Source organism: Ambystoma mexicanum, chromosome 6p (assembly GCF_040938575.1).
Source record: "Ambystoma mexicanum isolate Mex_15411 chromosome 6p, UKY_AmexF1_1, whole genome shotgun sequence".
Classification (NCBI taxonomy): Eukaryota; Metazoa; Chordata; class Amphibia; order Caudata; family Ambystomatidae; genus Ambystoma; species Ambystoma mexicanum.
The window spans coordinates 1,335,596,515-1,335,622,274 of NC_090935.1; the positions used below are offsets into that span (position 1 = coordinate 1,335,596,515).

Consider the following 25,760-nt stretch of genomic DNA (forward strand, 5'->3'; position numbering starts at 1 on the left):
AGGGAACCCCGCTCCTGTGGTTCCCAGTAACCCTGTGCAGATTAATCTACCTGGAAACATGCTGCTGGCCCCACCTGAACGCTTTGCTGGGGACCCCAAACGATTCGCCATATTCATGAATCAGTGACGTTTGCACTTCCTATGCAGACCTGGGGCCTTCCCTAATGATCAGACCAAAGAAGCCTTTGTATTGTCATATCTCAGTTCCACTGGTTACTCAAGATGACCCGATTCTCTGTGATTTTCAAGGATTTCAAGCAAGCATGGAAAGGTTATTTGCTCGACACTCTCAGGGGCAGGCTCTGGATGACGAACTTCTATCCCTGCGACAGGGCAATCAGGACCTCCTATCCTATATTGCAACCTTTAATAGACTAACTGTGGAAACGGGATGGCCAGAGGATAAAAGAGTCACGTTATTTTATCGAGGTCTACGCGGAGAACTTAAAGATGTCTTGGCCCAAGTTGTAAATCCGCCCCAAGAATGCAGAGAATATATAGACTTAGTAGTCCAATTGGATCACAGACTTCAAAACAGAAAAACAGATCGGTCCAGGTTTGAGACCCGGGTGTTGGTCAAGACCCACGCTAACCCCAAGGGAGTTGATGTCTCTGAGCCTATGCAAATTGGAGGGGTTAAAGAACCCTTAACTCAAAAGGAACGTGAAAGGATGCGGCAGTTAAAATTATGTCTTTATTGTGGGAACTCTGGACACTTTCTACGAGATTGCCCGGCAAAACCGCCCCGAAAAGCGGTAGGAGCCGCTGATAAAAACCATGAAGACTCTGTTTCGCGAAACGACTCAGCCCGACAAGCGTAGGGGTCCGCTTGCCGAGCTTGAAAACTAACTCTCAGACCTCGCATTTCATTGTGCCAATGGTTCTCGTAGATCCAGAAAAGCCTAAGAGGTTGCATGCAATAAAGGCATACATCGATAGTGGGGCTATTGGAAACTATGTAGATCGTGAATTGGCCTCTAGGATTAACCTCCCTCTCCGTCCTAAAACCAGCAAAGATGTCATCACCACAGTCGATGGAACTGAAATTGCCTCTGGACCGGTAACACATTCCACTACTGGGGTGACTCTTATTGGTCCTGACGGCCATCGGGAGGCAGTTGTGTTTGATGTAATCAAGGCTCCACAGTTTCAGGTTATTCTTGGAATTCCTTGGTTAGAGACACATAATCCTCGAATTGATTGGCGAGCTAAGAGAATAACCTTCCCGGATTGTGCACAAACATGCTACTCAGAAAACCTGAAGATTAATCTAGCATCTGTAACCTCTGCCTCCATGCAATTACCTCCGGAATACCAGGACTTTCAGGACGTCTTCCAAAAGGAACAGGCCAACACGTTACCTCCTCACCGATCGTACGATTGCCAAATCGATCTGGTGCCCGGTGCACAACCCCCTTGTAGCAGGACTTATGCCCTTACCGAACCTGAGAACCTGCATTTGAGACAATATTTGGATCAATACCTCGCCAATGGTTTTATTCGCCCGTCAAAGTCCCCGGCATCCTCGGCTTTGTTCTTCGTGCCTAAAAAAGAAGGCGACCTTAGAACTTGTATCGATTACCGCGCATTGAACCAGATAACGGTTAAAAACCGTTATCCTCTGCCTCTGATTCCTGAACTCCTTGACCAGGTGAAGGACGCTTGCATATACACCAAGTTAAATCTCCGGGGGGCATATCATCTGGTGCGAGTAAAAGAAGGCGACGAATGGAAAACAGCCTTCCGTACAAAATATGGATTATTCGAATACCAGGTAATACCTTTCGGGTTGTGCAATGCGCCTGCTGCCTTCCAATTCTTCATGAATGATGTCCTTCGGGAACTCATCGATGTTTGTGTTCTCGTCTATATCGATGACATTCTAGTGTACTCCTCTTCGGAATCTGATCACAGAAAACACATTAGGGCAGTTCTGGAAAAACTGCGCCAACACAAACTATTTGCTAAACTGGAGAAATGTGTTTTCCATACCACAGAAGTTGAGTTTCTCGGTTTCATCCTGACACTCAAAGGAGTCCGAATGGACTCAAGAAAAGTGGATGCCATCCTCAAATGGCCATCACCTAGCTCTGTAAAAGGGGTTCAAAGCATGCTCGGCTTTGCCAATTTCTATCGCAGGTTTATCCCGGAATTTTCACGCATAGTACAACCCATTACTGCACTCTTGAGGAAAAATAAACGTTTTGAATGGTCTGAAGAAGCCGAGCAGGCCTTCCAGGATTTAAAAGCTAAGTTTACCTCCGCACCTATATTGAAACACCCACGTTCAGATCTCCCGTATGTCGTCGAAACTGACACATCCAGCCTAGCCATGGGAGCAGTTCTGTCTCAAAGAGATCCTGAAACCAACCAACTGCATCCCGTAGCATTTTGTTCCAGAAAATTCTCGGCACCAGAGATTAATTACGCAATCACTGACAAAGAACTGTTAGCCATAAAGTCCGCTTTTAAAGCCTGGCGGCATTACCTGCTTGGCGCTCGACATACCATCACGGTGATCACTGATCACCGGAATTGACAGTATTTGAAAACCGCCAAGGCTCAGTCATCACGGCAGCTCCGATGGGCTTTGTTTTTCGCTGAATTTGATTTCGTGATTACCTATCGACCTGGCTGCAAGAACGGCAAAGCAGACGCCTTATCCCGAATTGGAATGGAGAATCTGATACAAACTCAGAACCAGTACCAATAATTCCCGAACAGAGAATTCTAGGCATGACTTTGTTACAGACGCTTGAAGACATTCAAGTCAGAGTGAAACAACTCCTGGACCCTACAGTCCTACAGGATTAGATACAAAAGGGATCAGACTTTACCACAGATAATGGTTTACCTTATTACCAAGGACGCTTATTCCTGCCGCACAAGGATTTACACGAACTAGTTATTTCAGGTTATCATGATACATTAATAAAGGGACACCCCGGTATTGCCAAGACAATGGAAAAGGTGAAACGACAATTCTGGTGGCCCTCTTGGAGAAAAGATGTTAAATCTTTTGTGATGTCCTGTGGTGTTTGCGCCCAAAATAAAGGTCAAAAGAAAAGAACAGCCGGTCTCCTTCAACCTCTAGACATACCGCCAGCACCCTGGCACACCCTATCAATGGATTTTATTACGGACTTGCCTCCTTGTTCGGGATACAATACCATTCTGGTAATTGTGGATTTGTTTTCCAAAATAGCCCACTTCATTCCTTTGAAAGGTTTACCTTCAGCTTCTGTTCTAGCCAAAGAATTCCTCGAAAATATTGTTCGGCTACATGGATTCCCATCTATACTAATCTGTGACCGGGGAAGCCAATTCATTTCCCACTTCTGGCGCAAATGTTGTCAAATGGCACAAATCGACGTAAGATTATCGACCAGTCACCACCCTCAAACCGATGGTCAGGCCGAGAGGACAAATCAGACCCTTGAGCAGTACTTACGGTGTATGTTACAGCAATCTGAAAGCAACTGGAAAGACATTCTTTGGATAGCCGAATACGCATATAATAATTCGGTACACTCTGGAACTGGCCATAGTCCTTTTTATACCTTGTTTGGACATCACCCTCGAACCTCAAACCTCGACTCACCTCAGAACCTCGGAGTGCCCGCAGTAGAACATCTGCATTCTACCATTACCCGAGCCTTCAAAGAGGCAACCACACATTTACAACAAGCCAAGAGAAAATACAAGGAGAATGCTGACCTACATCGGATTGAAGCACCGCCGTATCAGATTGGGGATCAAGTGTGGTTAGCTACCAGACATTTACCGCTCAAAGGGCCTCGAACTTTTAACCCAAAATATCTGGGACCTTATTCTATTACGGCAATAATTAACCCAGTAGCGGTTAAACTTGATTTACCAGCTAATATGCGAATTCACCCTGTTTTTCATGTGTCACTTCTGAAACCAGTGGTACCCGGAACACGACTACTCAAACCTCCAGAACCTATTCAAATAGATGGGGAACCCGAATTCGAAGTAAAGAACATTTTAGATTCAAAAATGTTTAGGTCAAAGCTTTTCTACCTAATTGATTGGAAGGGGTACGGACCTCAGGAGAGGTCGTGGGAACCCAGTGACCATGTGCATGCACCTCGATTAGTCAGGAAATTCCACCGACTCTTCCCAAACAAACCAAAACCCCCGGAGGGAACAACCTTGGGAGGGGCCTTGGGGGGGAGTGCTGTCACGATGCCCGCTCCCGGGGAGCCGGCTCAGGCCCTGCGTCCCCGAAAGCGGACATCAAGTCCCCGGGGAAGGTCCCAGCAACCCCTTATAGGGGCCCTTTGGACAGCGTCCTGGCGCCTATGGCGCCAGGCTCATAGAAAACGTCAGTCCTGGCGCCATAGGCGCCAGGCTCATTATGAAAGTGTTTGGGTGCACTTACCTGATGCAGACCATGCTGCAGAACCCCGGTCTCCTTGAGGCCTGAAAGGAACTACTTTACCTGTGGGACTCATTTACCACCCGGGCGTGGTCGGGGAAGGATACATACCTGATTGGAGGAAGGACACATTCTAGGAACTTCTTCCAAGGCTATTTAAACCACACCCGATCAGCCACACGTGCTTCGCGTTGTTCTGCATCTAGCAGCTGGACGCTCACCGTGTCTGCTCCTGCATCTTGACTTCTGCCACACCTGCCAGCATCCTGAATCACCTGCAAAGGAAGGGAACAAGAGAACAGAAGAAGGAAAAGGCCTCACCTGCTAAATCTGCATCCCAGAGACATTTCGCCGACAATCCTGAAAAGGAAGACATTTATTTTTAAAAGCACATCGCATCGATCGCTGCAGCACCGCATTCTACTCACCTTTACAGGGCGCCTCCATGTTCAGCAGCGACCATCCGGATTCGCAGTCGCGGTCCCGCGCCCAGGGAGAAAAAGACAAGAACAAAGGTGAGAGAAAGAAGGGAAAAGGGAAGCTAAAACTCCATGTCAAGACTTACCTGTTGGGTCATTCCCTTTTCATTTCGGGTCCGCGCCGCATCCAGGCATTTTCGGACCCCGGCCCCTAAGGGGAAAAAGACATCAGCGTTAATGAGTGAATGAAAAGACATTACCAAAACACTCATTAAAGACTTACCTGATTTCCACAAGGATTTCACCGCTCACCTCGGGTCGGTGCCTGTTCCCCGGCATTCCGTACCCCGGCCCCTATGGGGAAAAAGACATTAGCATTAGAACATTAATGCATGGACACAAGGGGAACCACTTATAGACAAACTTACCTGGAAGCCAAGCAAGTTTGGTTCTCACCCATCCGAAAATCCAGTGACGTAACTGGATACCAACGTGCCCCTGCATCAGAAGCAGGATGGAGAGCTCGTCCTTCCAGATCCTAAGGTGAACGCTACGGGGAAGCACAGGAGGGTTTTGAGGAGGGTGAGAGGGGTAAGTGGGAGGCCGATTGCATTACCCCGCAGACAGTTAACCCCCTATTCTCACCTACAGAAGGATACTTCTGCGAGTCAGACAAGCCAGATCTGGGGGCCGGTCCAGTCCGTCTTCCGAACCCTGCGCATCACCTTAGACGAGGTCACAGCAGCGCGAACCAAGCCAGCGCCCCCGTGGGAGTCAGGTGAGCGTTACAGTCTGCTATCCAGGAATGGTGTGCCGCCAACTACCTCTGCCTTAATGCCACCTAAACCGAGATTCTCCTCATCGGCACACCTGCTCCCTCCTTCCCTGTAGCTCTCTGGCCGGCCTCTCTTGGCCCTCTTCCAGCTCCCACCTGCAAGGCTAAAAACCTTGGGGTCATCTTCGACTCCACACTCTCCTTCTCTCCCCACATCTCTAACCTCTCTAAGAAGTCACATTACCAGCTGCACCTCCTCAGAGGGATTCTTCCTTTCCTCTCCTTCTCCCAAAAGCTCACTGTCTCCAGAGCTCTGGTTCTCTCTAGGTGACTGCAAGGATTAAGTTCAAAACCCTCTGCATCGTCCACAAGGCCTTCTGGGGCCTGGGTCCTCAATACCCTCAACTCTGCCTTCCTAAATATCTTCCTTCTCGAGCTCTCAGCTCATCCACCTCCAACTCCCTCAGGGTCAGTCGCTTCTCCAGGCAACGAGTGGGTGGTAGATCTCTTTCTTCGGCTGGTGCCTCCCTCTAGAACAGCCTCCCTTAAACTTGAGGAGAACCATCTCCGGTTCCGGAAGAACCTCAAAACCTTTCTCTTTGCTTCGGCTTTCTCTCCTCCTCTCCTCTGCTGACCTCCTGGCTGAAACCTGAACCACACTGACTACCTGATCTCGAGCCCAGGTCGCTCCCCTGCCAGCGTCTAATACCTTCACTGCCAACCGGGCAAACCCCGCACTCGGGGACTGTTCTGTATCCCTACAGTCCCCTATCAGCACCGACACCTGATGTCTGCACTTACCCATGCACTTGCCACATGCTTGCCGTTACTTACTTATTGTTATCATCTTGTACTGCACTGTCCCTGCCCCCTACCCATGCACTTGCACGATCTGAATCACACACTTGGCCTAGTAGGATCGTTGTGTGTCTTCCCTCTGTTCCCCTCCCTGCCTCGTCACGCCTTGAAACACTTGTGCGTAGGCACGTTATAAATGCCATATCATATCATAACATCATAGGCTGCCGCTATAGGAGTGATCAGTTGATGACACAGCAGTGCTAAACTGAAGTGGGCCAGTGCTGGATCCTGGGGAAGTTATAGTGGGGCACTAGGTATGGATGGTGCCCCGGAGTAGGGGACACACTACAACATATGCCTGACAGGGCATCAGAGTGAGGCAACCCAGGTGGTTGGTTATCTGCAGGAACTTTGAGAGACCCAGGGAGATCCTTCAGGTGCACCGAGCCAGTGGGGCTTGCCTCTCCTGGCTGCAGTGTATGCTCTGGTGGTTTTGAGGGCACACCCGATGGTCCCTGTGGGAACTGGGGAATGTAGTGTGGACTGCCTCCAGCGGCCTGCTACAGGTTTTACTAGGGGTGAGGCGTGGACTGCTGAATAAGCGCACCGCAACACAGAGGCTAACGCTCAAGACTCTGGCCTCTCGCTGCTTCATGCTTACCATGGATTTGTTCAATAATGCAAGCAGACCCCGGGATCAGGGGAAAGGTGCATCTGCACCACAGAGCCTGTCGCTGCGGGTAAGAATACCCAGGAAGATATGGTGCTGGCAGCAATAGCTGCGCTGAGATCCTCACTAGAAACAACAATAGATGAGGTCAAGGTCAATGTGCAGTTGCTGCAACAAGACGTCCATAACCTGGCTGAAAGGGGCACGTCGGCCGAAGCGGAGCTGCAGGAAAAATGCGGGAGTCCATGAAAGACCTGGAGGCCTGAGTAAAAGAGCTAGAGAGGTTGTACACTGCTCTGGAACTAAGGTCTGAGGATGCGGAGGAATGGCTTGATGAAACAATGTCCAGCTGATTGGGCTTCAGGAGGGACTCGAGGGCTTGAACCCCACACAGTATGCGGAGAACTTACTACTCCAGGAAATTGGTGCAGGGAATCTATCGCAAGGATCTGCAGTGGAACTCGCTCACCGTTCTCTGCAGAAGAGGCCCCCCAGCCCCCAGGCTCACACCCTAGACCAGTTATCTGTAATGCTCACCTGACTCCCACGGGGGCGCTGGCCTGGTTCGCGCTGCTGTGACCTCGTCTAAGGTGATGCGCAGGGTTCGGAAGACGGACTGGACCGGGCCCCAGATCTGGCTTGTCTGACTCGCAGAAGTATCCTTCTGTAGGTGAGAGTAGGGGGTTAACTGTCTGCGGGGTAATGCAATCGGCCTCCCACTTACCCCTCTCACCCTCCTCAAAACCCTTCTGTGCTTCCCCGTAGCGTCTCACCTTAGGATCTGGAAGGACGAGCTCTCCATCCTGCTTCTGATGCAGGGGCGCGTTGGTATCCAGTTACGTCACTGGATTTGTGAAATCCTTGTGGAAATCAGGTAAGTCTTTAATGAGTGTTTTGGTAATGTCTTTTCATTCACTCATTAACGCTGATGTCTTTTTCCCCTTAGGGGCCGGGGTCCGAAAATGCCTGGATGCGGCGCGGACCCGAAATGAAAAGGGAATGACCCAACAGGTAAGTCTTGACATGGAGTTTTAGCTTCCCTTTTCCCTTCTTTCTCTCACCTTTGTTCTTGTCTTTTTCTCCCTAGGCGCGGGGGCGCGACTGCGAATCCGGATGGTCGCTGCTGAACATGGAGGCGCCCTGTAAAGGTGAGTAGAATGCGGCGCTGCAGCGATCGATGCGATGTGCTTTTAAAAATAAATGTCTTCCTTTTCAGGATTGTCGGCGAAATGTCTCTGAGATGCAGATTCAGCAGGTGAGGCCTTTTCCTTCTTCTGTTCTCTTGTTCCCTTCCTTTGCAGGTGATTCAGGATGCTGGCAGGTGTGGCAGAAGTCAAGATGCAGGAGCAGACACGGTGAGCGTCCAGCTGCTAGATGCAGAACAACGCGAAACACGTGTGGCTGATCGGGTGTGGTTTAAATAGCCTTGGAAGAAGTTCCTAGAATGTGTCCTTCCTCCAATCAGGTATGTATCCTTCCCCGACCACGCCAGGGTGGTAAATGAGTCCCACAGGTAAAGTAGTTCCTTTCAGGCCTCAAGGAGGCCGGGGTTCTGCAGCATGGTCTGCATCAGGTAAGTGCACCCAAACACTTTCATAATGAGCCTGGCGCCTATGGCGCCAGGACTGACATTTTCTATGAGCCTGGCGCCATAGGCGCTAGGACGCTGTCCAAAGGGCCCTATAAGGGGTTGCTGGGACCTTCCCTGGGGACTTGATGTCCGCTTTCGGGGACGCAGGGCCTGAGCCGGCTCCCTGGGAGCGGGCATCGTGACATTATCACTAAGATCTTAAACATTCAAGACAGGGAGGTGATCCTGAAACGCTCAGGGAAGGAGGTAAGATTCAGCGTGACAACTCCAGAATTGCCCTTTATCCGGATTACACGCCGATGGTCCAGAGGGCCAGGAATTCTTTTGTGCCAATTAAGGCAAGACTCAGGCACCTAAATCTTAAATATGCGTTTATGTATCCTGCCAGACTTAAGATTATCCACAAAGGCAGAGCACACTTCCTTGAAACTCTGGCTGCAGCCAATATGTGGTTGGAGCATAATGGTTTGGCTAGCGGGGAAGAACCTATTACATGATGCAATAGGTGTTGGGACTTAGGTGGGTTGGCTTCACTGAAGGAGGGGTCCACTTGAGCTCCTGACGGCAGGCTCTCTGTTGAATTGTTGGTGTCTCACGAGGTCTACTTCCGTCAGAACAAACTGTTTTTGCCAAGAATGGGGGCAATGCTAGATCATCTACCACTGGTCTTATTGGTCTGTCCCACACATAGGATGTTGTTGGCCTGTTGCTGACACCTGATACTTGGCACACAATGGTCTGGATAGGCCTAGACGGTGCGAATACTCCTGAGCGCTGTACGCAGGGTGTAGGTACATGACATACACTATAATTCTCTGGCTGGGTTGGTGGAGGGCAACTGGGCAATGAAGGGTGACCAATGATTTGGGGACAGTCAAGGAGGGCTGGTGGGGGGTGGCTGTCTGGGTGCGCAGAGTAGGCTGCAGATGCTGGAAGGATGACCCTCATTATTGTAGTGACATGGAATGTGCAGGGTATGGGCACGTATTTGCCTAGGAACCGGGTGAAATCATTCCTGCACCAAAGAGGATTGTCTATTGCCCTGGTTCAGGAAACCCACCTGACAGCAGAAGGACTGGAGGCAATCAAGAAACGCTGGGTGGGGCCAGGGGTATGGGGCGGCATACTCTGAATTCACCACAGGGGTGTTCACTTGGGTACATGACTCTGTTGTGTTCCGGCTGGGAAGCGGACAGGGACGGGAGGTACCTTATCCTGAGGTGTTACATGGATCATGTTGAGGTGTGTATAGTTAATTCCTACTTTCTGAATCATGGCATCCCAACACACGTTAACACATTCTGTGCTCGAGTTGTGCATCACCGGGAGTGCTCCTTCATTTGGGGAGGTGATTTTAATTCTACCAGGGATCCTCTGTGGGATAGGTTCTCTCCCCCTCAGGGAGGTCTAGTGCCTGTGTCAGCAGCTCTCAATGCAGTGCTTATGAATCTTCACTTGGTGGATGTCTGGAGGGATCTGAACCCTGAGAGCAGGGGTCATTCTTTTTACTCTTCCCCCCACGCCCTGTTCACCAGGATTAATTATTTTTTTGTCAGTCGGACTCATATGGCAGACGTAGGTGAAGCGGAATACCTGGGCCGGTTAATATCTGATCACTCCCTGTTGCTGATGAACTGGAATGTTAGAAGCTCCAGGCCTCCCATCCCAATGTGGCATATACCAGCGGACACCTTAACAGACCAAATCTTTAGGGATAGGCTGAAGGAGATGCTGGAGGACTTTCTAGAGCAAAATGTGGGTAGTGTAAAGGAATGGTGTACTGTGTGGGAAACCTTGAAAGTTGTTATTAGGGGTGATGTTATTGCTAGTGCTGGGGGCATCTGTAGAACGCTGAGAACTGACCTGGAGAAGTTAGAGGACGAGATCCGAGACATGGAGGCCCACAAGGCGGGTCAGCAGACTTGTGAAGAGAGGTTGGCTGAAACCAGACATTGCTGCCTTGAGGCGTGGGGGAGGTTGTCCAAGTTTGACCACACTCCCGGTACTACCAGGGCCCATGCAGAAGGAGATAGGCCAGGCAGGCTTTTATCATGGCCATGCAGGAGGGAACCCCCCAGACACTTGACTACTGAGTTGAGGGATGAGGATAGGAGTATATGTAGGACTCAGCTCGGAATTAATAGCATATTCACTAAGTATTATTCCCAACTGTATGGCCACAAGGACCGGGTCCCCCGGGGAGAAGTGACGGACGCTCTCATAGAAATAGGGCTCCCCAGGCTGGAGGGCGAGCAACAGGCCGCGTTGGACCAACCCATCACAGTTGAAGAAGTCTGCGACGCAATTGCTTCACTTGCTACTAGTAAAACACTGGGCAACAATGGACTCCCGTCCAAATTTTACAAGACATATGCATCAGTTGTGGCTTCGGTGTTGCTCAAAGTGTTTAAAGAAGCCTACTCAAAAGGCGAACTTCCGGCAAGTATGAGGGAAACCCTGGTAGTCCTGATCACTAAGGCAGGGAAACCCACTGATAAATGTGAATCTTACCAGCCTCTGGCCATGTTAAATCATGAATCAAACTTTTGATGACATTATTGGCGGGGCGTCTCCACAAGGTAATTGCAGGTCTGATACACAGTGACCAGACGTGCTTTATCCCTGGCTGTAGCACCACCCTGAACTTGCACCGACTGCAACACATTATTGCGCAGACCAACAAGCGCCCCGAACAGTGTGCAGTGGTTTCCTTAGATGCGGTTAAAGCCTTTGATTTGCTTTGTTGGGAATGGTTGTTTGCGGTATTATGGGAATTTGGGTATGGAGAGCAATTCATACGGTGGGTGAAGATCCTATATACATCTCTAATTGCGAGGGTCAAATCTGGGAGGCAGGTTTCAGCGGCCTGGGACATACAGAGGGGAACTAGCCAGGGATGCCCATTATCGCCCATGTTGTACGTGTTGGCAATGGAGCCTTTGGTGGTCTATCTCAGCAAAGAATTCTTGGAGGCAGGTATATGGGTTGGTGGCACTTGTCACTTAATATCGCTGTATGCCGACAACATTCTGCTCTACCTTGGGGACCGCAACATAATCTCCCACTAGTCATGAAGGTATTAGACAACTTTGCTAAACTGTCTGGAATATTTTTCAGTAGGGAGAAATCTTGCCTGTTTCCATTGGCGGGATTCGCCACAATTGGGGCTCACGTGGTATGAAATCCTTCAAATATCTAGGGATGTACATCATGCATACACCTGAAGGCATGCACACAAGAAACACAGCTGGGGTGGTGAAAGGTCTGAGGAAATTGATGAATGATGTTCTAGTCTAAGCTCCCATTATCATTAATGGGTAGGGTTGCGATTACAACAATTATCATTTTACCCAGATTCTTGCATTTCTTTACTAACATTCATCACAACATTAATGTTACCTTTTTCAGCTTGTTGGATTCATTTATCAGGGGATACTTATGGGGTTCATCACACCGCAAGGTCGCCCTAGCAACATTGTGCCTACCATACAATGATGGAGGTATGCAACTTCTGAACATGGAGTGGTTTCCTGTCAGCACAACTCAGCTTCATCGCTAAGTGGCTGTCAGATGACTTTACATCTGAGTCACTATTACTGCAGTCGCTTGTGGTTCCTGCCCACTTTAAAGAAGTGCTATGGTTACTGTCGAGCTGCCTGGATGCTACTACTTTATTAGTTAAATTGGGCAGGAGGGTGTGGTGCAGAACGCTGAAGCTACTGAAGCTAGATCGCCCATACTCGCCGGAGGTCCCAATAGTGGCAGAGGTATGCAGAAACAGGGAAGACCTGACGGCAGAACGACATTGGGAGGGATGGGGTGTCTCCACCTGGGGCGACATGTATGAGAACAGTACATTTAAAGAACTGGATGCCATAACTGAGCAGACGGGGTTGCCAGGGGTCAATTCCTGCGATATCTGAGAATAGTGGGGGCAGAGAAACGGAAATGGATAGGGTGGCCTGAAGAACCAGAGGCAACACCGTTACTGACCCTGATGTACTCCTTGGGTGACGGCTGGCAGCGGGTATCCAGACTATGCAGGAGTGGGAGCGCATACTGGGTTTCCACCGGGAGGTATCTAGGAACCCTTGTTTCAGATTGGTTCAATTAATGTGCTTCACCGCACCTATTTGATGCCTAGCAGGGTGGCTAAGTTTAACAGTGGCAGAAAACCTTTGTGTCCCTGGTGTGGCAATCTGGGTGCTGACTTGGCTCGTATGTTTTGAGGTTGCACAAAGGTACAGAGTTTCTGGGCCCGCATTGAGCAGGCGTGTAGAAAGGCTGGGGTAGCAAGGTACACTGGAGTTCAAAGGAGCGCCTGTTGGGGGCATATCCGAGGAATAGCAAGCACAAACATGGTATTAAGTTTGTGGATATGGCCTGCATTCTAGCTAAGATGTGCATTGCAATGGCCTGGGAGTCTGCTGGGGGCATTTAATATTCACGCTGGTACAGGGACTTCGAGACGTGGGCTGAGGCAGAGTCCAGAGTGTGGGTTAAGACAGCAGAAAGTCTTGAAGCGTAGACTGGTTGAACCTATGATGCTTGGAGGCTATTGTTCTGGGACATGTTTCATCCCTTGGATGATAAATCACTGTGAACATCACGCCATTCTGTATAAGGTTGCACTTCTGAACGGACTCACTGAGCTCTGGGCCCTATCAAGCGACACTGCTGCCCTGGACTAGGCAGAACTGCGAATCCCAAGGTTTAATGGAAAATAGATGCCCAATAAGGCACCCCCCCCCCCGACAACTAGCCTGGTACGGAACTGAAATTCTAATTACCTACTTAACATGCATGGAGACTTTGGTTATTTGGTTTTTGTTTGTTGTTAAATATGTTTATTGGTGTGCTATGGCTGCAGCTAATCTGGAATACATGTTGACTATACTTAGAATTATCACACAACGTGCAATGCTGCATAATGTAAGTTTAAGAATGCTATTAAAAAGATTTTAAAATAAATTAGAGAGTTGGAGGTAGCTGAGCGAAGGGCTAGAGAAGGAAGGTATTTTGGAAGAGAAGTGAACGTTGGATGTAGTGTGGGCCGCAGCCCCAGAAAGCCTTGTGGACAATGCAAAGGGTGTTGAACTTGATCCTTGCAGCCACCAGAAGCCAGTGGAGAGATTTCAGGGCTGGAGTGATACATTCCCTGGGCATGAGGCCAAGGATATGATATGATATGATATGGCATTTGTAACGCGCCTATACACAAGTGTTTCAAGGCGCGAAAGGAAGAATAAGTCTTGCTGTCCTTTTCTGGATTAATTGCGGAGGCCGGAGAGTAGAGGAAGGCAGACTGAGAAAGAGGCTGTTGCAGTAGTCCAGCCTGGAGAGAACCAGGGCTCTGAAGACAGTGAGCTTCTTGGGAAAAGTGAGAAAGGTAAGAGTGCCTTTGAGGAGGTGCAGCTGGTAGTTGGACTTCTTGGTGAAGTCCGAGATGTGAGGAGAGAAAGAGAGTGGAGTCGAAGATGACACCAAGGTTTTTTGTCTCGCAGGAAGGCGAAGGAAGAGGGCCCAAGGCAGGCGGCCCGAGTGAGAGAGAGAAAGCAGGGGCAGGGGTTCCAATTAGAAGGATCTCTATCTTACGAGCATTAAGGAGAGATTGTTGGAGACACATCAATCCTGAATCACGGATAGCCAGTCAGAAATTAAGGGAAGAGGAGAAGAGGCTGAGGCTAGCCTGAAGGAAAGTTGAGTGTCAACCGCATAACACTGAAAGTTAGAGAAGATAGAGGTCAGGTGGGCCTAAGGGGCCAAGTAGAGGTTGAAAAACCAGAGTGAGAGGATAGAGCCCTTGGGAACGCCACAGGTAGAGAGAGAGGTGTTGGAGAGAAAGTGACAAAGATGGACCTGGGAGGGGCAGTCCAAGAGGAAGGTGGTCAGCCACTTCAGGGCCTGATCCATGATGCCCGGGTTCTGATGGAGTCAAATTATCAGAATGGAGTGGTTGACTGTGTCGAAAGCAGAGGAAAGATCAAGGAGGATGAGGACAGAAGGAATGCTGGAATCACGGTTGGAGAGCAGATCTATACAGGCATTTAGGAGAGCAGTTTCCATGCCTCCGGTAACTCTGAAGCCAGACTGATGGTCATGGAGACAACCAATAGATTTAGTGCGGAGAGTACGCTGGGAGATGGACAGCTTTTCCAAGACTTTGCCCAGGAAAGGGTAATGGAGTTTGGGCATAGTTTGCCAGGCAGGACGGATCGGCAGGTGGCTTCTTGAGGAGGGGGTGCACAAGTGAGTGCTTAAGGGGAGAGAGGAAAGTTCCAGTGGCGAAAGAGTGATTGCAGAAATCGGCCAGGGTGATATAGTCCTTGATGGTTCTGGAGGAGCAGGGGAGCACCTGTTTGGACAACACTTTCATAGATCAGACTTGTCTAGAACCCTCATCTGGTGTTGTCAGTGAGGAAGAGGGGAGAGGGGGATATTGCCAAAGGGGGGCAGAGAGAGGAAGAGGGAGAGGAAGAGGAGATAGAGGACAGGATGCCCTGAGTTTCAATGTAGAAGTGAGAGGCCCGAGCCATACAGAGGTCCTGGGAGGGAGCAGGTGAGGTTGAGACTGCAACAGGTTTGGCCAGTTCATTGCAGATTTTAAGGAGTTTGGCAGTGTTATTAGAGGCCGCAGAGACACAGGCTTGAATGTGTGCTCTCTTCTTGGACAGGACAGAGAGTCTGTTTTTGCCTTTGAGCAGGTGGCGGGCCAGTTTGTCAGAGGATGGGCCGGCAGCCCTCCACCTCCTCTCAGCCACCCTGCACTTGTGTTTCAGGACGGCAAGGTCGGAATCATTTCAAGAGTTGCACTTGGAGGTAGGTTTCTGTTGGATTCTCATGACAGGGGCAAGGATGTCCAGGGCGTTGGAAATCGCAAGATGCAGATTAGAAAGGGCTGTGTTGGGGTGTGAGTCAGCTGCAGGAGTAGGAGGAGCAGAAAAAGTAGAGGCAAAGGCATCCACTGGCACACGCTTAAAGGACCAAATGACCAAGAAGGTAGGTGGCAGTGCTGGAGGAGGGGGAGGGCTTTGCATAAGGGATAGAGAGTTTCAGATGAGAGGAGAGTAGAAAATGGTCAGTCCAAGAGAGAAGAGTGGTGAGAGCGTTAGAGAGGGGGGTGTCTGAGGTGTGGAAAATATCCAAAATATGTTCGGCAGAGTGTGTCGGGCCAGAGGGCAGAATGGAAAGAGAGAGAGTATCGAAGAGGTTACAGAAAAGCCCAGAGGCGGGATTAGAAGCATCCAGGTGGATTATGAGATCTCTGAGGAGAAGTTGAGAAGTAGAGGCAAGGAGAGAAGAGGAGAGGTCAGCCCATTCAGAGAGGAAAAGGGCAACCTGGCCAGGTGGCCTGCAGATGGTGGCTACAGTTAGAGAGAGGCTACGAGAGATAGAGGGCCTGCAGACCAGGCATTCAAAGGAGGAGTAGGCCTGTGTAGGGATGACAGAGGCCGGGACCCACTCCAGAAAGATCAGTGCTACTCCACCTCCAGGCCGATTGGTTCTGGGGGCGGGGAAGATCTTGTAGCTCACAGGGAGGAGAGTGTCAAAACTTGTGACAGAACTGGCCGTAAACCATCTCTCAGTGAGAGCAAGGACATGTAGATTGAGTTCTTCAAGGAGGTAACAGATGTCAGAGGAGTGTTTGACAGCCGAATGAGAGTTGAGAGTAGCGGGTTGTCACATTTGAAAAACTTCCTTGGAGGGATTCAGGCTTGAGGTACACCCTGCAGATGTGGTAGAGGGGATCAAGGCGGGTGGGCAGAGGTGGAAGATGAGAGTGCCAGAGAGATGCGGAAGGAGTAGCAGGAGCAGGGAGGAAGTTAATAAGACACAGGAAACACCTATCAAAAAGGAGGAGATTGAGCTGAGGGCCCTGAACCAAGACAGTGCTGTTTAGATAGACATTAATTATGGATTTGGAGGAGTGGAAGGGGGCTAGGAGGACCTCCCACCTAGTGCCACCCTTAATGGGAGAGGAGGAGAAAGGAGAGAGAACAGAGACCATATGAAGGGTCCGTAGGTCTGGAGAGGGGGCGACAAAGAGGATGTCAGTGAGAGTCTGGACAAAGCACTGGTGTTGATCAGTGATAGGGAGGCCTGATTTGGAGACCAGGATGTCCCTCTTGAACTTCTTCCTTCCAGACTTAGTTAAAGGTATAGGGTAAGAGATATACTAGCAGTTAGAGAAGATGGGAGAGACAGAGAGCACCATAGGGGGTGCAAAGGACGTAGGTGGAGAAAGGGATGAGAGAAGAGAGAGAGAGATGCACAGCCCTGTGGCACACAACTCAGCATGCATAGAGGGAGGAGGAGGAGGGGGCGGGATCACAACAAAGGAAGACACAGGAGAGTAACAAGTAACTCACAACAATGAATGGCACGCCTTGCGGGGTGGTTCTAACTGGGAGCCTATAGAGAACCAGCAGCAATGCCACAGTACCAGAATGTGGAAACACCCAGATTTGACTTTCCCAGAAGAGGGAAAAAGGCAGGTTTTTGAGCACAGCACAATACAGCACACCCACATTCGACTTACCTGATCAGTCGCAGCAAGTTGACGGCTGCAGGCTGCGTGCTACCATGGCGGACACCGGCAGACACCACTGGAGCTGTCCTTAGCCTCTGGTCCTTGCCAGAGCGGGCTGCCACATCAGGGGGTGCCTTGGGTGGCCTTTGGATGACCAAAGGTTTTCAGTGTACGGTCCCAAGGTCTGGAACTCTCTTCCCCTGCACCTCCGTAACATCACAGAACCCGACTACTTTCGTAAATCCCTTAAAACATTTTTGTTTAAATAATCTTACTAACTGCAAAACAATTTACATGACTTTAGCCTTCTGGTGAGCTCCTCTCTGAAATATTTTGTTTGCAGTACCACTTGCGCCCAAAGGCGGTTAATTCTCTCGTGCTATATAAATACTAATACAATACAATCTCATTGATAATGTAACATAGAGTACATTTCAAGTGTAGTAAACAGATGGAACAAACAGAACAGCTGGACCCAAAGTGAAAAGAATATTTATTGTAGTACTTTGTGCTGATGAGTTATTACACACATAGTATGAGCAGGTAGAAGGGGGCATTCGTTTAAAAACCTGACCGTATCAAATTGAAAAAGTGAAAATGAATTGAAATGTAATGCATTAGAACTATACAGAATCATAATACTAACAAATGTTTAAACATTAATTCATATACACTAAATAACAAGTTAATCACTCTTCCATCGTTACGCTCCTTGAGCTCTAAACAGCCTTTGACACTGTTGATTCGCCTTCTAGCCGCACCACCCTTTCTGATCTAGGAATTCCAGAAACTGCACTTGCTTGATTTGCTTCTTAACACTCTGGCTGTTCTTTTAATACCCCCAGAACCATGAAATCCTCAAGCCCCACCTCTCTTCTAGATGGTGTCCCACAAGGCTCTGTCCTTGGCCTTCTCATAGTTTCCCAATGTTCCTCCTCTCTTGGGAAGTACTGCTCCTCCTTTGGTTTATTCTATTACCCCTTGGCTGATGATGCCCAAATAAATCTTCTTCGCCTTGCGTGCCTTCACCCCCTGAGTTCACATCTAAGATTTGTGGCTGTCTCTTTTCCATGTGGAAGGGGTGGCTCTGTTTTCTCTAAGTCCGAAGTTATCTATCTATCTATCTATCTATCTATCTATCTATCTATCTATCTATCTATCTATCTATCTATCTATCTCCATGCCCGTAAAGCCCTCTCCCACCCCCCTTCTTCTATATCCTTTTCCCCTGATCTGTTGACCTCCTTGCCATGAGAGGGCGGGGCCTAAGGGTCCTCTTTAGCAGCAATCTGAAACAGTTCATCGCATCCACCGTCACGGCTGCTATAGTAGCCTGCTGAACATCAGGAAAGTCTGCCCTCTCCTCAACTGTCAAACTACCAGAACTCTTATCTCCACCCTTGTAATTAGTTGGCTTGACTACTAGCCATGCCGACTCAAAGGACTTGATTAATCAATCATTTATTTGCTGGCATTGCCGTTGTAACAATACAAAACATTACAATATAGTACTCATGTGAAACAGACCACATTACTTAAAACATAATTTTAATGACTAAATAACGTCAATAAAATTGTAAACAGATAAATATATTTCAAGACAGTACTTCACAAAAGACATAAAAACCCAAGCCTATACACCATACTCCTCATACTCCCTCTCTACTCTTTCAACCCCACTTGACAAAATCCTAAATTTGCCAACATGCTTCTTCATTCAGGGTGTCTCTTCATGTGTTTGCTAGTCCCTCTTCCAACAAACTACTCATGGTCTTTAAATCTAGCGCTGCTTTTTTTTTACCGTTTCCATCTCCTACTGCTCCTCGACATGTACCCTATTCACTAGCAGTTTTCTTCTCAATCTCTCCTTTCCTCGACCACTAGGTTCACCCTGTCACTTCAGTTCCTTCTTACTACTCACCATCGTCACTGGAAGTCCCTGCCCTCAAAAAAAAAAGAATTTGCCGTCATAATCCATCCTAATGTCCACCTCTTCTTCTCCTCCCACCACTCCCTCTCTTCACTTATCTCCTTCTCACTGTAGATTCTCCCTGTGTATATTTTCTCTTTGTTCCATCTACGCTAAACCTTCAAACTCACCCCTTTCACCAACCGGATCACAGCTCATTACTCACTGGTGTCCAAGTAGTGTATGTACTATAGAGAGACATAACATACACGAGGAAGGGCAAAGGAGCCACACAGAATTGAAGAGACATTATCATGTCGACAGTAATTCAGTAATGCTGTCTCTATCCTTACTGGTCAGGGTGTGGGAAGCAGTAAGCAGCAAAGATGAGAGAGTTTTTCCAATGCCAATTGACAAGGCAAAATGTCATAATTAATGTAGAACAACTGTCAACCTGCGAGGGCAGCACCTCTCCAACAATCATGACACACAACCCTATCTGATAAAATGTTATAAACAGCATGGGGTCACCCTTAACCAATCGTATGAATAGGATCTCAAATATCTCTTCCATGCCACCTTGGGCATGGACATATGGTGGGATCCTGTGTTTAGGTCGTTGTTATGATGCTAAATCATACCACAAGAAATGGCTTCATTTTATTTTCTGATGATTTCACCTGCAATCAAACCTTTGCTGTCAAGTCACCCATACAAATGTCTTCTTAGGATGACATTTACCCCTAAGGACCTCATTACGAGTATGGTAGTGATTATAAAACATGTTCTACTTTCAAACCTCCTAGTCTTTAAAATGCCACATAATTATGAATTGAGTTCACATGGGATGTTCAACACATGGGGTACACAGAAAGTACTGCATGGGGCAAATAGCCACTAAACTCTGAGTTGAACATCTCACCCTTCCAGAATTTTATAAAGGACTCTGACAATTTCAATAGCTCACCTGTACTTTGATTATCTGAGTTAGACACTCTGATCATTTGTCTTTGACATACATAAAGGGACACACGATAGTAGTTGTTTCAATGTGCTGATAACACTTAATAAGGTGAGTTATCCTAGAAGATAAGGGAGCAGAAGGCTGGTGAGATCAAGTAATTGATCCATAATTACAAATGTCTTCCATTCAGTAAACCCATATTTCCCACAGTCAATAATGTAACCACTTAACTATTTAGATAACAGTAAAAGTACACTTTATTATGAAAAATGACATTTGCTATAATAAAAAAGGTGTTCATGAGCTCCAGAGACCTACATAAAACGTATGAGTATGAAGTATCCGGTCCAAGAGCAGATGACCCGTTCCAAATACAAGTCTCAGGTACCATAATGTGATTCTCTATGAAACTGAGGGATTATCAGAGATACTTATCCAGTAACTTTCAGAGGCGATTCATAGGAACTGATAATGTGCTATAATCTGCAAAAGGGTGAGCAGGCGGGTGGGCACCTGAGATGCCAACTTGTTCACACCCCAAAGGGGGCAACATGACTTTGTCGTAGGTGCAAGGGTGCACCTCCACATAAGTAAAGAAAGCTTACCAAATGTTCAGTGGAGAAATCAATTGGTCGATTGTGTATGTTAAATCCGACCTCGTAATCATGCAGGATTCCCAAACACTACCACATAAGGCAAATACCGTTTCACCAACATTCAGACACAGACAGGTGGTAAAAGAGGTTGCATTCCAAATAGCATTGTTTTTACCGTTGGCACCTGACTCATTAGGAGCCCCTTCTTAGAGAGATGATTCCCCAATGCATTGTATGAGATCATGATAGGTTGCAGCGTGCAACGACGACGCATCAGACAAAAATGTGAAATACAACACGACTCCACACATTTTAGCAACAGAAACAGATACACAAAATATCCCTCCTTACCTCACTTCTTTCACTTCTTTTCTTATGCATTTGGTGAGGGTGAATGTTTTCTTCTTGATCTTCTTAATGGCTACAAATCTGCCATCACTAAAAAATAAAACGGATGTTTAAGTGTGCAGAATATATATCTTGCTGCGGTGCTTAAATCACTTTTGAATTACGATATGCTCTCATAGCTAAGTGGCTTTATTGTAACATCCTCCTTCATATCTGCCCAGAGCTTGCACACAGAATTATAATTTCTGGTATAAGAAAGGCAGAATTTTGCTTCCTGTTTTTGTAAATTGTTATTGAACTTAAAGCTCCATACAATTAGGGCCCGATTTATGGAATTATTTGCGTGTAAAATAGGGAACTTGCTCGCCAAACTGTGTGTGTAATCCCGTTCATCGATTCATGCAATCGAATGTGCGGGATATTCTTTGGACTTGCGTGGATTTCGTGCAGGCTCGGCACAACTCTGCGATCGGCCAAGTGCCTTGCACGGGACTCCACAGAGTGTGTGCAAGGCCTTCGCAGAGGGCAGAGTAGGGGGCAGAATTCGGAAAATGAGGAAGAACAAGGAAAAAAGTGGCCGTTACAGGGGACGGGACACAGGCAGTCCATAGCATGCCCACAAATGCGCACAGCAAAGCGTATTCATGGATATGACTGCGCAACCTCTCACTTGCAAAATGCCCACGCAGATCCCACAATCTCTTCACCACCTGAAGGCAGGCGTAAGGACACTTGAGCATAGGATTCGGAGGCGAGTTTGCATGCCGGATTTAGGGGTGCATGCACGCAGATGGGGTTTTGATCAGATTTAGGGGTGTGTGTACGCTGAGTAGTGGGGTGCTGGGCCGGTTTGCAGGGGTTTTCATGCAGAATTTTACTTGAGGAACACGGATTTCAAGCTAAGTACAACCAACTCTCTATATCAACAAGGTAATAAGGAGTGGTTAGCAGCCGGAAATGTAGAGCTTTGTATGGTTTCTTGAAACTGTAGACCTCAATTTATAGTCCCATAAAAGTTGTAGAGAATGATTGACCCAGAGGTGCGTTCCAAGTCATTTAGATATTCATCCAATCATGGACAGTTTTTTTTGTTGTAAATGGATAGTGTACCTTATCAGCCCCAGGAAGTATCACCAACCCCACCTCAATATTTTTACAGTCCAAGATGTGAAGAAAAAAGCAAAAAAAGAAGGAAGGGTATGTTTGTATGGAGGTCTGTTGTTTCGTATTAGAAACTCTGTACAGGTAACTACTATACAGCTAGAAGTAGAACCCTGGACATTCTAGCTGTTTGATTAAGTTAGTAACGTAAGTGTTTTAATAAGCCGTAGCTGTTTCTGGTGATATATAGCCACACAGGTAAGAAGAGGCTCTTGGAAACTTTGACAAATGTCACTGAAATAATGATGAAATGGGCCGAGAATTCAGATAAATTACATTTTATTAAGAGAATTCAATGGTGTTTGCCCTGATTTTACTGAATTTGTTTATTTTCCATTTTTAAGAGAAGATATCTTGTCAATAAAGCAGCAACAAGCAATAATAAATAAACAAATGAACTAGGCACTGATTGGGCAGACCTATTTTCAGAATGCGGTCAAGTATTCTTGAACGGACGGGTTGAAGGTGATGTTCCTGCAAAATATATCTTGACAAATGGGACAACAAGTTCATGGTTAGCATATATATTTGTATCCCCTGTCTTATTAAAATTATTAAGGAAGATAGATATAGTTTCTATAAAATCAAGAGATCATGCTTGAATTTCAACATCTTTCAAAGATTATATTCTCGATGGAAAAGGATGAATTTTGGAGCTATTCCAGTGAGTGGTGGCAAAAATAGAATTACCTGGTCTCATAAGAACTTTGAGGCTATGACCAATTGGTTATCATGGCAGAGTAATTTTAGTACTAGATTAGATTTACACATTTTTAGATGACTAAATCCTGATTTCCTTTCAGAGTCAATTAAAAACAATTACCAAAACCTTTAAAGCATCAACAGTATGCTTAAAACCTATATCGCATAAGGGCAATGGAGACCTTGTGGATAGTTGGACAAGAGATAGGAAATTAATTTTGAGATATGAGATTCATCGACTGTCCAGAGAAGATAATTTGAACTGGGATACCGATAGATATCATAAAAAGATAATCAAACGAGATTATAAGAATTGGCTGATTGCACACAGTGAGATAAACGTGATCAGCCGATGGACTGCAATGTTAGCAATAATAAAAGTAAAAGGACATCTCTTATGGCAATTTCTCTCTGGATGTTTAGGTAATCTATCATTATCTCAGAAAAATCCAATTTCAGAGAGAGAATGAATTATTATGAATTAGTACCCGGCGTACTTGCATCCACGGGATACACTTAACGTGATTGGCTCGTTTCCGAGCCATACCACGGTGTAATGCCGTGGACGCAGGTACGTGCCTGTGTTTGCTCCTGGCGGGGGCGTGTCAGCTCCTTAGCCAATGAGGAGGCTCAAAACAGGGCTATCCCCGCTCTGAGCCTCCCCACAGCTGGAGGCATGTTTTTTTCTTTCCTCCACCCCCCTCCCCTGCAAACTATATCTTCCCCACCCTCCAAAACCCCCTTACCTTCTGTTCCCAGCGCGTCCGCTCCCGATGGCCACCATGGAAAAGGAAAACAGACTCTGTTTTCCCTTTCCCGGTGACCATTTTATTTGACTATGCTATTAGTACCCCGGTCTAACGGGCTGGGGTACTAATGGCAATAAGCCCAGCGACGGCGGGCCAACACCACCTGTGGTAATGCCCCCGGGGCCTCGTTAAGGCCCTCACATATGGGCCCCGGGGGCATTACCTGGGGCGGTGTTGGACTGCCGTCTCGGGGCTTATTGCCACAGAAGTGTATAGCACTGGTACTCTTGTCAATCGTATGAAAAATAGTTTTAAAATCCCAGAGAGTGAATTCAATACATGACATGGGCCTCATTACGAGGTTGGCGGTGTGGGAAAAAAGTGACAGTAATTCAGTTACTCCCAATTTTCCTGCACCACCAAATTAGAAGTTTGGCAGATATACCACCGGCAGAATTAACAGGTTGTAATTCTGCCAATTCTTGGAGGACTTTCCTCCAAAATCAGCAGAATTACCACCCAGTAATTCCACCAGTGGTAATTCCCCCAAAAATCCCCAATGGAGTCAATAGGACTCCCAATGGAATCCTGTGGACTCCATAAATGGGTCCTAACACCTCTTTATCACCACTTTTAATCCTGTGGTAGACTCACAGGACCAAGTGACGGTTAACGGTTATTTGGTTTTGTGGTATTCCGGGAGAGTTACTGTTGCAATACTGCCAAACTCATAATGAGGCCCATTGTTGTTTCTCCATGATAGATATTCAAAAGATTATTAGTAATTTGAAGATATTTCAGGCCCTTGGTCGAAATGGTCTCACAAATGTGGTTCTGAATGTGGGTCCAGGGATTTGGCCAGCTAAGCTGGATATTTATTTTACTAACATAATAAATCTTAATCAGATACCAATGTCATGGTCAACTTCAAGCCTGAGGAGGAGCAAACCAGAAGGCCTGATTTCCAAGAATTCGTTTTTGAATTAGGAATTTCTAACCTTTTAACTTCACAGCTTCTAGTGACTCTGGAACATCCAGAGATAGTCAGCTTTAAGCCAAATAGGAAGGTGAACCTAAAACAACTGCCTTATGAGCTAGGACACAATACTTGAACTTGGTCGGCTAATTTACTGGGAGCCTGCGCAGTTTAAACAAAATTGAGAAAATATAGTCAAATCTCCGGGCACCAAGCACAATATCTCGCTGCTGAATGAAAAACAGATTTCAGAGTGCCAAGAAGACCTGAAAACAACAGGTTCCCATCATCTACCCTGGATAAAGCTAAGGCTTGGACAGCAGAACAAATGCTTGGAAAAGGTTTTGTACATCTCGGGATTGATGAAGAGAAAAAACAAGATGGTACTGTTTTATTAATATGATTGTGGAAATTTAAGGAGGAATCAAAAAAGTAACCCAAAGAACGTACAGATGAGACCAGAAAAGGTGCCATTTTTAAAGAGGACTGAAACAAATCCAAATATAAACCAATGAGTGGGGTGCAGAAAATGATGGAATTAGGAGTTTGGTTTTCAATGGATTAAAGAATTATTAGCATTATAAATCATAGATCTTATAGAATTGTAAAGCATTTAAGGAAACAGAGGCACCCAGTCCACTAAGGCACTTAGATAAGTCCGCAGACAGAGGATAACAAATTGGATTGACACTTTAACATACAGTTGTGTGTTGTCAGTGTATTGACTGATAGAGAGGCCAAGCACTCAATCAGATCACCCAATGGCTCCATGTAGGTATTAAATAGCATGAGCAACAGGATCAAGTCATGCGGCACACCACACACAACTGGAATAGGGGGCAACATGGACACTCCCACCTGGAGGCATTAGGAACATCCGGACAAGTAAGGGGATAACCAATCCACGGCCGATGCCCCTATGAAGGCGGTTAAGATGTTTAAAAGAGGCTCATGGTGGACTGTGTCAAAAGCTGCATAGAGATACAAGAGCAAAAGCAAGCAGGCATCTTCACCATACAGCACGCATTAAAGCATCATTCACAAACTGTATGGTTGCCATCTCTGTGCCATAGTCAGAGCAGAACTTGGACTGATAATGACTAAGTAAGGAATTAGAAGGAAGGTGATGACCTAAACCAGTGGCAACATAATGGTCCAGGCACTTAT

The 25,760-nt window shown here is 47.1% G+C and overlaps 1 protein-coding gene across 1 annotated transcript in view; it reads right to left on the reverse strand.

Annotated features, from left to right (window-relative positions):
* Nucleotides 1–25,760, reverse strand: part of LOC138510826 (atrial natriuretic peptide receptor 1-like) — a 488,764-nt gene that overhangs the window by 249,216 nt on the left and 213,788 nt on the right. Inside the window, exon 11 of the mRNA XM_069626514.1 lies at nucleotides 21,009–21,095. Coding sequence (XP_069482615.1) covers nucleotides 21,009–21,095 — 87 coding nt within the window. The remainder of the gene's footprint in view (nucleotides 1–21,008; nucleotides 21,096–25,760) is intronic.